General features: G+C 46.4%; 1 protein-coding gene across 6 annotated transcripts in view; it reads right to left on the bottom strand.

Moving 5' to 3' along the window:
- The window catches only part of REEP1 (receptor accessory protein 1), a 137326-nt gene extending 123283 nt beyond the window's left edge, over positions 1-14043 (bottom strand). For 2 of the 6 annotated variants that reach the window (XM_007477724.3, XM_056813217.1), the window contains exon 1: positions 13387-13957. In XM_007477724.3, the coding sequence (XP_007477786.2) occupies positions 13387-13418 (32 nt within the window). In that variant the 5' untranslated portion in view covers positions 13419-13957. Of the gene's footprint in view, positions 1-13386 lie in introns of all 6 variants that reach the window. The other 4 variants (XM_056813233.1, XM_007477726.3, XM_056813223.1 and 1 more) reach the window with 4 other exon arrangements.
- Between the last annotated feature and the right edge of the window lie 539 nt (positions 14044-14582).

The raw sequence follows: 14582 nt of genomic DNA, 5'->3' as shown, positions 1-14582 counted from the left end.
GGTGCTACTCAAAATCAGAGCCTTAGTGCGAGGCAAAACACCTCCTGACCAGGTTGACTCATCCCCAACTCATCTTCCTTTTCTTTCAAAAGAAGAGTCTTAAGACAAGGCAGCATAGGCTCTTACAAACTCTACCACTAAGGCTTACACTATTAAATTCAAATCTGATCCATAATTGCAGTGATTAACTAAAATTCTTAACTATTAATCAATCGATAATCAATTTCATAGTTCCTCTGCCCCAGAACCCCAACTACAGCCAGTCTTTCCGCAGCATAAAAGCTATGGGTGTCATTGGACCCTACTATTGACACAATCAGCAACAATGGGTGGGCATTCCATCCATTATTTCCTTCCCCTCCCCTCTACTTAGCTGTGATCAGCAGCCTAGAAACATCATAGTCTCCCAAATTAGGCTTCCTCTCTGCCTGTACCCTGCCTGGACTCAGGTACAAAAACTGCTCATTATGGCAGCTTGGATCCCCTTTAATGCAAGTGTCTTCCCTTTGACATCACCTCCATTTTATCTCATATGTATCTTATTTGCTGTGAACCCCTTAGGGACAAGAGCTGTTTTTTGCCCTTTGTAGCCAGAGCACTTGGCACAATGCTTGGTAAAAAGGAGACACTTAAGGGCTTGCTGATTTCTTGACTAATCCCCTTTGAACCTGATGAAGTCAAAGGACTCAGAAAAGGGTAACAAGAAATAAAGAAGGGGGTTCATTCAGGTTTATTCCTAGTCTACAAACTTCAAAATGTTTCATAGAGTGGCAAAAGTCTGCGCTGTGCTTCTTGGCTGGTGTCACCCTCCATGACAATACTTGGGTTTGGAATAACAGAGTTTCAGAGTTGGCCAGATTTCCAATACAATGAACAAATGGCCATTCCAACTGCATGTAAACTTATATACAAACAATGTGAGGACACATGTACAGGAAAGGGAAAAGGGAATTGTGGGAAAAGTAGTCCAAGGGTTCAAGGTTCTAATTAACACACAACTTCTTTATCATTCAACTTGTAAATATTGCAGAATGTTTAATAGCTTAAATTGCATCTAGAGCCAAAATAAAAACTTGCATTAAAGTTGATGGCAGGCAATGACATGGTATCACTCTCCAGGACCCCTGAGTATTCCTGACTGTGTTATCTTTCTTTGCCTTTACTCCATCTGATTTGCCAGTTACTGATATGATGTGGCTGACTCATCCTCCTAGGATTCCATCTGTTCTTTATTCACTTTTGTCCAGTCTTTACTTGAATTTCCCCAGCAAGAAAAGTCACTCCCTTTGGAGGCTGGCTATGGCGCTAATGAAGGGATCTCACTGAGAGGAAGAATTTTTCTGACAAACTTGTCTCCTTGGAACTTCCACTCGTTCTTACTAGTTCTTCCCTCCAAAGCCACAAAACCAAATCTAATCCCTCTTCCACGAGACAGCTTTGAAGCAACTTGACATCTCTGTGCATAAGCTAATGTGACCCTCAGCCTACTCTTCTCCTGGCCGATGATGGCCAGTATCTGCACCTGAGCCCCACAGGACATGGGCTCAAGGCCCTTTATCAGTGAGGTCAATGCCACTGGACCAAATCCAGTTTTCGAGTGGCCTCCAGAAACGGTGGGGCCCATGCCTGGACATGATACTCCTGGTGAGTATGGACCAAGGCAAGAAACAGAGACCTCTTTACTCCTGGAAGCTAAGGAACTGTTTTTTGTTTTTGTTTTTTTTAAATGACCCTATCTTAGAATTGATGCCAGGTATCAGTTCTGAGGCAGAAGAGAATTAAGGACTAGGCAATGGGGGTGAAGTGACTTGCCCACAGTCACATAGCTAGGATGTATCTGACGTCAGTTAAACCTCTTTTAAAAAGAAATTTTTAAACCCTTGCTTTCTTTCTTAGAAATAATACAGAGTATCAGTTCCAAGGCAGATCTGTAAGTGCTAGGCAATTGAGGTTAAGTGACTTGCCCAGGGTCACACAGCTAGTGTGTCTGAAGTCAAATTTCAACCTAGAACCTCCTGTCTCCAAGCCCAGCTCTCTATCCAGAGTCCCTAATTTCCCCTTGCTATGTCACTCTTCATGCAGTCAAGATCAAACTTACTTTCTTAGCTACCCCACTGTTGATTGATAGCAAGTTTGCAGTCAATAAAAGCCCCAAATCTTTTTCAGACAAACTGAAGGCCTCCTCTACACTGCACTTGTCAAGGTCCTCATCACCACTTATCTGGACTTCTGCAATAGTCTTCTGTTTGGACTCTGAGTCAAGCATCTCCACTCCACTCCATCCACCACTCAACTGTCAAACTGATTTATTTAAGTATAGCTCCGACTACATCGTCTCCTCATTCACTGGCTGTCTCCCATACCTGAAATTCTGTCCCTTTTCATCTCTGACTCCTAGCTTCCTAGAACCCCTTCCTATCTCTGATAAAATCCCTTCTTCTGCCAGGAGCTCTCCCTGGCCTTCTACTTTAACATTAGTATTTTCCCTCTATAATTATCTTGTTTGCACATAGTTAACTATGTTATCCTGTCTCTTTGATTAAATTGTAAGCTCCAGAGGCGGAGTCAATATGGCGGCCTAGAAGGAGCAGAAGTTCAGACCTCTGAGTACCCTTCCTAACCAATCATAAACTGAATGCTCCCAGGGGACTGAAAAACAAACTTAACTACAAGACAGAGCCAAGGAACCATCCTGCTGGACTTAATTCAAAACGTACGCCCCCCAAAAAGCTGGAATCCAAGAACACTCAGGTTTAAGGGGAAGACGGAAGGTCCCAGGACTCATTCCCCCTTCCACCCAGAGTGCTGAGATTCCCAGACCCTAGTGGCAGCGGGAACTTCTGGGAGGGCAAAGGTGCTGATCTCAAGCAAGACTTAGAAAGAGTCACAAAATGTAAAATAAATAATTTTGACTACATCAAATTAAAAAGTTTTTGTACAAACAAACGTAACTAAAATTAGAAGGGAGGCAACAAATTGGGAAAGAATCTTCATAACAAAAACCTCTGACAAAGGTCAAATTTATAAAGAGTTAAACCAGTTGTACAAAAAAAATCAAGCCGTTCTCCAATTGATAAATGGGCAAGGGACATGAATAGGCAGTTTTCAGTTAAAGAAATCAAAACTATTAATAAGCACATGAAAAAAAGTGTTCTAAATCTCTTATAATCAGAGAGACGCAAATCAAAACAACTCTGAGGTATCACCTCACACCTAGCAAGTTGGCCAACATGACAGCAAAGGAAAGTAATGAATGCTGGAGGGGATGTGGCAAAGTAGGGACATTAATTCACTGCTGGTGGAGTTGTGAACTGATCCAACCATTCTGGAGGGCAATCTGGAACTATACCCAAAGGACAATAAAAGACTGTCTGCCCTTTGATCCAGCCATAGCACTGCTGGGTTTGTACCCCAAAGAGATAATAAGGAAAAAGACATGTACAAGAATATTCATAGCAGCGTTCTTTGTGGTGGCCAAAAATTGGAAAATGAGGGGATGCCCTTCAATTGGGGAATGGCTGAACACATTGTGATATCTGTTGGTGATGGAATACTATTGTGCTCAAAGGAATAATAAAGTGGAGGAATTCCATGGAGACTGGAACAACCTCCAGGAAGTGATGCAGAGCGAAAGGAGCAGAACCAGGAAAACATTGTACACAGAGACTGATACATTGTGGTACAATCGAACGTAATGGACTTCTCCATTAGTGTCAATGCAACGTCCCTGAACAATCTGTAGGGACTTATGAGAAAAAACACTATCCTCAAGCAGAGAACAAACTGTGGGAGTAAAAACACCAAGGAAAAGCAACTGTTTGACTACAGGGGTGGAGGGGATATGATTGAGGAGAAACTCTAAATGAGCACCCTAATGCAAATACCAACAACAAGGAAATGGGTTCAGAGCAAGGACACATGTGATACCCAACGGAATCGCGCGTTGGCTAGGGGAGGGGTAGCGGGAGGAGGTGGGGAGGAAAAGAAAATGATCTCTGCTTCCAATGAATAATGTATGAAAATGACCAAATAAAATAATGTTTTAAAAAAATAAAATAAATTGTAAGCTCCTTCAGGGCAGGCACTTGCTTGTTGCCTTGCTTTGTATGTCCAGTGCTCAGCACAAAGTAGGTACTTAATAAATACCTCAATTGCCTAGCCCTTGCCATTCTTTTGCCTTAGAAGGTAAGGGATTTTAAAAAATCAATTTATCAGATTCAGCCCAATGTTCTAACCTAACAAGGTCTTTTTGCAACTCGAATATGTGTTCCCAGTGTGTTAGTTCTCCCTCTCAGCTTGGTGTCATTTGCCTTCATCCAAGTCATTGTTGGATGCTAAGAAGCCCAGAGCCCAGAGCCAAGCAGAAATCCCTAGAGCAGGCCACTGGAGACTTCCTGCCAAGTTGACATGAGAACATTATCTATTCTTCCAGTCTGGCTATTTAACCACTTGCAAGTTCAATTAATTGTACTCTTACCTCTCCATCTTTTCCCCAAGAAAGACAGGAGATCTTTTATCAAGTATCTAAAACCTAAGCAAACCCCATTTATAACCATGTTGGCGAATCTATGGCACACATACCGGAGTGTGCTGGAGGGGGCTGCTCCCTTCCTCCTCAACTGCAAGAGCTTGAGGATATTTCTCATATTATCCACTCCTCTTCAGTAGCCCAATGGGAGTGCTTCCTCTCTCTCCTGTCTGGGGCAAGGCAGGGGGCTCACCTATAGCCTGACGGTTGCAGCTTGGGCACTCTTGTCTTTGAAAGGTTTGCCATCACTAATCTATACCATTCTCCCAATCAGTAATTGGGCAATCGTGATAAAGAGGAAAAATGATTTGTCTGGAATTATTTGCTCTTGCTGAAGCATTTAGTGTCTGGCAATTTGTTGTTGGTGGCATTTAGTTGTATTCAGTCAAGTCCAACTCTTTGTGACCCTATTTGGGGTTTTCTTGGCAGAGACACTGGAGTAGTTTGCCATTTCTTTCTCTGGCTCATTGGCACTTCATTGGCATTTGTTGATTTGACTTGACCCAAAGTTATCCTGCTTTTTGTGATCACTAGGTTTCTTTTCTTAAACTTTCAGGAATCCTCTCTTTAATTAAATACTTTAGAATTTTGCCAGGATGTAAAGCCCAACTCACTGGCCTATAGCTGCTCTTTCCCTGTGTCTGTATGTCCAGTGTGGCCTTATCTGGTCTCTCCTCTGCCTCAAAGGCCAGGATGTCATCATCTCCTTTGTATCCTAAGATCTATACTCCTTTTCAACTTCTTAGATATGTTAGCGATCTACTCAGATAGGAGAAGAAAGGACAGGAGCAACACACAGTAAAATAAAATCTCTAAAGGGTGGTCAACTTAACTTTCTTTAGACTCTTAATCTTCTGTCTTAGAGTTCCTATTACATATGGATCCCAAGGCAGAAGAGAAGTAAGGAGTAGGCAACTGGGGTTCAGTAATTTGCCCAGGGATGCACAATTAGGAAGTGTCTGAGGCTAGATTTGAACCAAGCACTCCTGACTCCAGACCTGGCGTTCTATCCACTAAGTCACCCAGCTGCCCTCCCACTTGACTCTTAAAGATCTGTTTAGGACAAAGTAAAAGGGTTCTTTCCCCCCAGGAGATGACATGGTAGGCTGGAATGGAAACAGTTTAGCTAGATTCATAGCAATGCTAAGGATAGTAGTTCTTAAGGGAAATGAGGAACTGGAGGATTTAAACCTGGGAAAAGACCTGTGAAGTCATTTAATTCACTCTATAGATTAGGAAATGGAGGCTCAAGAAGGTCTTCCAAGGATCAGAGATACACTCATTTATTCATTCATTCCCCTGGCAATGGTACTCTCTCTTCTTGATCTCCCTTTTTATCTATCTATGCCCCTGATAGTTTTATGGCTAGAGCTGAAGGAATCTTAGATCTGTTGTACTCTGAACTGAATCGTTTTTACAAATGAGGAAATTGAAGAGGTAAAGAAGTCACCTGTCCAAAATAACCCAGGCAATAATGGGCAAATCCAGGATTCAAACCCTCATTCCTTTACTCCATACTTTTTTCCCTTTTCCTTGAACCAAGAGGAGAAAGAAATAGCCAATGTCACAGGATTGCAGCCATGTGACTGGAAAGAACTTCTGAGGCCACCTAGTTCAACCCTCAATTTTACAAAAGAGGAAACTGAGGCCAAGAATTTAAGTGACTTGTCCAAGGTCATATGGGCATTACATGCGAAATCAGGACTCAAATTCAGGTCATTTGACTCTGACTCAGACCTCTTGCAAGCCAAGGGTACCATGCTGCCACCCACACCTGAATTAATATCAGAGTTGAGTGATGAACCCAGGTCCTCCAAGGTCTAATCTAGGCCTAGATCTTCTAGGACACCAAATGGAGGAGGTGGGGTATATGTGGTAGACAATGTTATTGACCTTAGCAACGAGAAGGAAATCTAGATCTCCCTCTCAAACTATAATTCTTGCTTGTAGCCCTCTAGACATCCTCAATGCAGATACCCATGTAATACTCAGCCCTCTCTGGGATCTCTCATTCCCAATACATGACCCTCCCACCTCCTCTTCCTCTCCAGACAACACCTCTGGCCGCTATATCCACCCTCTTCGTCAGTGAGGATGACCCTTGCCCAGTGCCGTGCTGCCCATTTCTCAGAGATGATGGAGTTCCATGACCCATCTCCATGTAGCATTACCAAGAGATTCTGAGCCAGACTGACACAGCTTCAGTTCTTTTCTATGGCAGAACTAACTATGTGGTAAGGCCATGGGCAAGCCGTAAAGATCTTGGTGCGGTGCTTAGCCCAGACTTTTAGACTATAAATTCCTTATTCATCACCGATAAGCCTGGGGGAGGATATTTCTAACATGGGCATTCGTTTTCGATCTGCAAGCATTTATTAGGCACCAACTAGATACTAGACCCTGCCAGTCACTGGGAATGTAATTACAAAGGATAAAATATCCCCTACTCTTAAGACCTGATATTCTAAGGGGGAAGGAGAAAGGAGATAACAAAGCACACACGTAAATATGTGCCACACAAATATAAAGAGAATATATACAAGATGTCTGTATTTATAATAAATGCAAAGTTGTCAAATACAAGGTCATTTGAGAGGAAGGGCTTTGGTCGTTAGGGAAATCAAGAAAGATTCTGGGCTTGAGTTGGGTCTTAAAGGAAGAGAGGGACTCTGGGAGATTGCGGTATGGAGTGAGTGCATTCCTGCCATGTTGAATGGCCAATGAAAGGCATGGACAAGGGAAATGGAATGTCCTCTTGGAGGAACCAAAAGAAGACCAATTTGATGAACCATGAGAGTGTAGGAGAGGGGATAAAGTCCAAATGAGGCTACAAAGAAGGGCTGGGGCCAGGTTGTGAAGGACTTAAAAAGCTAAATAGGGAATTTATGTTTTATTCTAGACAAAATAGGAAGTCATTGGAGTTGATTGAGTAGGACAGGGTCAGATCTGCCCTTAAGGAAAATTTCTACTGAATTGAAATCTCAGGTCTGTGCCAGACCTGTAGTTTTATTTTTATTTTGCTTTGTTTTGGGCCAGACCTGAGATTTTATCAGGTAGGGATCATTTGGGATGGCAACTCCCTCCCCGATGCATCTTGGCAATCATCGGTGATTTCTGGTCATCAATCCTGAGACAACAGAGATTGAATGACCTCTCTGTGACTACAGCACTGCCCATCTGGTGCCCTGAGCCCTGGAATGGTTAAGGGCCTCTCTCGAAAGAGACCATTTGCTCATGGCTGATTGTCAAAGACAAGATTTGAGCCTAGATATTCGTGATTACAAATCCGGCTGTCTAATCTACCACATCATGGCACCTCTGCCCTAAGAGAATGGTTGTCCTTCATACTTGCAGACAACCAAAAGGACACCACTGGTTCATGCATAAATTGGATTTAAGTGAGGCAGAATTGCACAGTCATCCAAAGATTCTGGGCTTGAGTTGGGTCTTAAGGGAAGAGAGGGACTCTGGGAGATTGAGGTATGGAGGGAGTGCATTTCTGCCATGCTGAATGGCCAATGAAAGGCATGGATAAGGGAAATGGAGTATCCTCTCCGAGGAACCCAAAGAAGACTCTTCCAAAGTCATTAAAGAGCATATCGTTGGGAAAAAAACAGGCTTCTAAAGCCGGAAGTAGCATGGCAGCATTGGAAGCCTGGCATAATTTTTTCAAGGTAGATTAACTCAGTGACCTCCTTCTATCCAGTTCTGGGTCCATCTCACACTCTCTTGGCAGTGATGTCTAAGATATACATACTGGCTCAGTGGTCTGCCTGTTCAAAGACACATCTATTGTCTACACATGTGTACATGTTGTTCTTCTTGACCGAATATAAGCTCCTTGAGGGCAGAGATGCCTTAATTTTATATTTGAATTCCCCAGTGCCTAGAAAAGTGTTTGGGGCATAGCAGGTGATTCATATTAATAAATGCTTGTTGATTAAATTGATTCTTAATTTTTCCTGTGTGAATTATTTGGCTAACAGTAAGAATGCCCCTGACCCCCATCCTCTTTCATTGTCATCATTGTGACTATGGTGTCATTGTCATTGTCTTCTTCTCTTTTTATTTCTTTTCCTCTTCCTCCTTCCTCTCCCTTCCCCTTCTCTTCTTTCCCTCTCCTACTTTTCTTCCTTCTCTTTCTCCTTCCTTCCTTTTCTTCTTCAATATTTTAAATGCTTAAATTATTGTCAGGACATCTAGGCAGCACAGTAGATAGAGTATGAGACCTAGAGTTGGGAGGAGCTGGGTTCAAATCTGCCTTTTCAGGTACTTCGTAATTGTGTGACCCTTAACCCCCAATGCCTAGCCTTTGTCTCTCTTCTATCTTAGAACTGATGCTAAAAAAATAAGGGTTTAAAAAATAATTATCAATTCCCTATGACCATCGCCCATAAATCTATGCAAACAAAACAAAGCAACACATTGTTGGTGTTGGGCAACACATGCCTCATTCCACATCTGCAGCCCATCACCTCCTTCCTTATTGACAGAGGCCTCCTACTCTTCCAGGGCTCAGGCCATCAGGCCATCCAGTCATCAGCAAATAGAAGCATCTGAAGAACCTCACCATCCATAAGAAATGCTGCTTCCATCTGGACTTTGTCCAGGATATCCTGAAAAACCACTCACTTGGGTGAGTGTAGGTCTTCCGATGAATAATTCAGCGACTTATTTTGAACAGAGGCAGCATGATGTAATGGATAGAAAAGCAGCCTCAAAGCAAAGGAGATGTGAGCTCAAAACCCAATCGATATTGACTGGTCAAACCACTTAATCTCTTGTGCTCTAGGCAAGTCCAAGACCTTAGGCTGTACAGAAAGGGCTGACCCACATTGGGCAAGGGAGTTTCCTTACTAGGAATTCCCTCTACCAATGAAATTCCAGTTTGCAATCCAATCCTTATTTTGAATAGCAACACAAAGCTCCAAATTTATGAGAAGCAGCATGGAGGAGCAGAAGAACTCCTAGCTTTTGTTTTGCCTCTTTTACATCCCCAATGCCTAGCACAAATGTTTACTGACTGACTGAGTGGTGTCTGAGACAGTGTGTGAGTCATTTCCTTATTGGACAAGTTGATTAACCTTTCTGAACCTCAGTTTCCCCATCTGTAAAATGAGAAAATGGTAATTACCCTACCTACCTCATAGTACTGTTGTGAGGACAGCAGTGAGGACAGACCTTAAAAGCATGATGGGATTGTGTCATTATTCTTAATGATTATCATTAGAGGTCACTAGGAGTCAGCAGTGTGGTGTGGCAGCCACAAAATGTAAATGAGGCTACAGTGAGGGGCATAGCAGCTTCCAAGAATAAGGAAGTAAAAGTTCTGCAGTCAGACATTATCCAGAATATTGTAGTTGGTTCTGGGCACTGCAGTTTAAGCAGGAGGACATTGACAAGGGTAGTTAGGTGGCTCAGTGGAAGAATGCTGGGAGGACCGAGATTCAAATCTGACCTCAGATTTATCCTAGCTGTGTGACCCTGACCAAGTCACTTAACCCCAATTCCTAGTTTTTCTGCTCTTTTGCCTTAGAACCGATACAAGTATTAATTCTAAGACAAGGTAAGGTTTTAAAACAAAGAAAAAGGACACACATAAATTGGGACATGTCTAGATTAGGGCTACCAAGAAGTGAAGGAAGCAGATGTTTATCATCTGACTACTATGTGCCATGCACTGGGCTAAGCTCTTTTCATAGTTTTTATACCATTTGATCCTCACGACAACCCTGGGAAGTAGGTGCTATTGTTAGTTCCATTTTACAGTGAAGAAACTGAGGCAGAGCTTAAGTGACTTGTCCAAGATCACATAGCTAGTATCTTAATTTGAGCTTAAGTTTTCCTGACTCCAGGCCCTGCCCTTTCACTGCACCCTCTAGCTGTCTCTTGAATCCTTGTCAATGAGGACCTGTTAAGAAGTTGGGTATGGGGGCAGCTGGGTAGCTCAGAGGATGGAGAGCCAGGTGTAGAGATGGGAGGTCCTAGATTCAGATCTGGCCTCAGACACTTTCCAGCTGTGTGACCCTGGGAAAGTCACTTCACCCCCATTGACTAGCCCTTACCACTCTTGTGCCTTAGAACCAATACTTAAATTGATTCCAAGATGGAAGGTAAGGGTTTAAAAAAAAAAAGGAAGTTGGGTATCTCTACCTTTTGGGCAACTGTAGGTTGTAGTAAATAGAGTCAGGAAGACTCTTCTTCTTGCCCTCAGGTACTTACTAGCTGTGTGATCCTGAGCAAGTCACTTAACCTTATTTGTCTCAGTTTCCTCACATGTAAAAATAAGCTAGAGAAGGAAATGACAAACAACTCTAGGACCTCTGCCAGGAAAATCCCAAATGGGGTCACCAAGAATCAAACATGACTAAACAACAACATGAAGTATATCTTGTAAAAGAAAAGACTCAAAGGGCACATGAAGGGAACCATGTTTAAATATGTGAAGGGCTGACCCCTCCCCAAGTATTACATTTGTTCTCTTGGGTCCCAGAAGGCAAGGTATGAATACATGGACCCTTTGATGTCAGGAAAAAACTGAGTGATCCACCAGGGGAATGGACCGGCTCTGGCTTTCAGAAGTGGCTGCCTATTCTCTCACCCAAGGTCTTTGAGCAGGAGAGGCCCACCACTGTCATCTAGGATGTCCCCCAGATCTTAGGGCAGCTTTTAGCATTCATCCTGCCTGGGCTGAGGATTCTTTTCTGGTTATGTGGTTGGGCTAGATCATGGATAAGGTCCCTCCCAACTCTAAAATTCTGCCATTCTCTCATTCATCCGCCTTTCCCACCCTCCCAGCTTGTCCTTTGGGGGTTGGCCAGGATAGTGAACAGGCTGAGAACATAACCAAATACTTCAGAGATCAAATGCCCCCTTCCCAATTCCAGGAGATCCTTCTACCCAAGAAGCTCCTGGCCACTCCTGGTGGGCAAAGGATGCCCAGACCAGGGGAAGGAGTTCAAATCAGCCCTTTTTACAAGTGTCCCAGAGCTGCACTTCCCTGGATTATTCATGCAGAGCTCTCCAGTCCATAAGAAATCGCCTAAATATTTAACATGCCTCCTCTGAATAACACCCAGCCCTAAGAGCAGTTAGCAACAGCTGCAGATGGGCCCAGATCAAATGACTTGGGGGCTTAAAGTGAAAGAGACCAACCCATCTTGGTCTGGAAAGCCTAGAAAAATGGCAGACGATAAGGGGTGGTGGCTTGCCCTTCTAGAGACCGAATCAGACTAGCAGAAAGAGACAGACAGACAGACAGACAGAGGGAAAGAGGGATAGAGGGGGCGAGAGGGGGAGGAAGGGAAGGAGGGAGGGAGAGAGAGATGGGGAGAAGGAGAAGGAGAGGAAGAGACAGACAGAGAGACAGGGGGAAAGAGGGAGAGGGAGAGAAAGAAAGAGAAAGAGAGGGGGGGAGGGAGGGAGGGAGGGAGAGAGAGAAAAGAGGAAGGTCTATTAGGGTAGAATGAAAGCCTTGGAAAGACATGGGTAAGGATATTGTATCAGAGCCCACGGTACATTTCCCCCAGACAAAGAAAAAACCCTGAGGCCTTCCCAAGGCTGACTTCTTCAATTCCACAGGCAGCAGATTTGAGATCAGGGATGCAATTTAGCAGGAGGGCAAAACTGATCCAGGCAGAGATGTACAGGGATAAACTATCGGATCCCGGCCCACCAAAGTCATTTCCAAGAGAAAGGATCCATCAGAGAATCAGGGTGGCCTCCAGAGGTCACCCACCCACCCACCTCTGAAGCTTGGGGCTGGGGGGAGATGAGAGGGAACACACCCTTCAGTGTATTCCCTCAGGTTCTTTCTCTCCATCACCATCCCCTCAAGAAACAGCCCTCTTGGGGACCCAATGGCTTCTGTCGGTCGTTCTGTCACTGGGGAAGGCGCTCCCGCCCGACACATTCCTGCAGACACCCAAAGCAGTCTCGTCGCCCCTCCACCCCACCCCAGCTCTCGTCTGGGAGAGGGCGCTTCAAACAAGGGGCCCTCCTAGGGGATTCCCTTACAATGCGAGGGGATCATTAGAATGCAGACAGAGAGGGGAAACTAGGACTTGCCATTTTGTGAAACATAAAGAAGGTCATAAAACAACAACAGGAGCGAAAAAATCCACCCCCCAAGGAGAGCCCCGCCTTCGACACCGTCTCCCCCACCCAGTCTCCAGGCAGACCTCGCCGGGCAGCGCCCCCTAGTCAGTTTCAAACCCCAGTCTGTCAATTTCTCGTGACAAAGCCTGCTGGCAGTACTGGACCAACCCATCGGGATATTTCTCTAAAAGAAGACAGTCAGGCTGACGGAACTGCTTTCCCCTCGACCCCCGCCCCCCCTACCAGAACCAGCAAACAGACAAAAAACCCAGCCCGGGGAAACAAAGACCCAGCTGGGGTAGCGGAGAGCAGCCCTCCAACAAGCAGGAAGGCTCCTGCCACCCCAGGGCAAAGAATTCCATCCGCCGTCTTCTCCTCCCACCCCCCCCCCCCCCAGCCCCGGAGGACTTCCCCCTCGCGTCCCTCCTCAGGCGGCAGGGAGCCCTTTTCAATGGTCCCGCAAGGGCTCGGCCTCTTGCAGAAGCAGGGTGCGCCTGTGCCCCGCTTCCCCAATGCAGTAGCCGCGTGCCCCGCCTTGCTGCTGCCTTCTCCCGTGCCCCGGTGCCCACAGCCCGGCTCCTTACAGTACCTCCCCTCCTAAATTTAGCGGCCCCGCGGGGTATTAATAGCAGAGGCACGGCACGGCGGGGCAGGGCAGGGCAGGCAGGGCGGACAGGGACTAGGCACGCCGAGCGGGGGGCTGTCCCCCTCGGGCGAGAAGAGCCCGAGGGGAGCGCCAGGGACGTAGGAAGCCTACTTACACCACCAGCCTGGAGATGATCCAGGACACCATGGCGATCCGAGGCGAGGCGAAGTGAGCAGAGGTGGAAGAGAGGCAGCCGCGGCCAAGGCTGGCCTGGCCTGGCCTGGCCTGGGCTGGGCACAGCGCGCGAGGAGGAGGAGGAGGCAGTTGGCTCTGGCCAGGTTCTGGGCGCCGGAGCTCCGGGCACGTCGCTGGCTCAGTCCGTCAGTCAGTCCGCTATGGCCACACTGAGCAGCCCCGTGGCTCAGCCATTAGCAGGGCGCGCCGTCAGCGCAGCCGCGGCAGGTTCCCAGGACAGCGGCACAGGCTGCTCCTGCCCCCCGGGACCTGAGGCGGCGGCGGCGGCGGCGGCGGCGGCGGCGGCCGAGCCCGCGATTGGGCAGGACTCACGGGAGGACGAGAGCCGGGGGCGCTGCTGGCACGCCGTACAGCGCCGCCGTCCGCGCCTAGGCACCTAGGGGGCCCCGGGCCCGCCCCCGGCCGCCCGCACCCACGAGCTGTCAAACTGCGGGCGCGGGCGGAGGCAGCCAGCAGCTGGAGAGAGCGCTGAGGAAGGGGTACCTCCCCTTCTCTCCCCTCCCCTCCCCACAAATGTGGGCGCGCGCACACGTACATCTCTCTCTCTCTCTCTCTCTCTCTCTCTCTCTCTCTCTCTCTCTCTCACACACACACACACACACACACACACACACACACACACACACACACACACACACACACACACACAAAGAGCAGTAGCACTATCTCAGCATCTTATGCTCTGAGCTGCCAGGAAACTGAGACCATCGAGGCCAAGTTCCTCATTGACAGGGGAAAAAACTGAGACACTTAGAATGTTAAGGGACTTGCCCAAGGACACACCACTAGCTTAGTGTCTCCGGTAGGATTTGAACCCCAGCTCCAAGTCCAGTACCCCTTCCATCCATAATCCAGGACAAGTCTCCTAACTTCTCTGAGGGTGTCCTCATAGTCCATATTCCAGATCCCATCTCCTCCGCCTTACTCATGCTCTGCCCAAGGATTGGAGGGCTCCTCCCCCTTATCCCCCTCTTAGAATCAAAGGTCTTCTGAACCCCCAACTTCTACATGAGATCTTTCCTTCGAGTCCTAGTGCTTTTCACTAAAATACCTCACAATCATTTTGTTTATATATTGGATATTCAATGGAAAGAGTAGTGGAGTCCCAGGCTCTGG

The sequence above is a fragment of the Monodelphis domestica genome, chromosome 1 (genome assembly GCF_027887165.1).
Source record: "Monodelphis domestica isolate mMonDom1 chromosome 1, mMonDom1.pri, whole genome shotgun sequence".
NCBI lineage: Eukaryota > Metazoa > Chordata > Mammalia > Didelphimorphia > Didelphidae > Monodelphis > Monodelphis domestica.
Note: the sequence above shows the minus strand (reverse complement) of the source record. Positions and strands in the feature narration are given on the sequence as shown.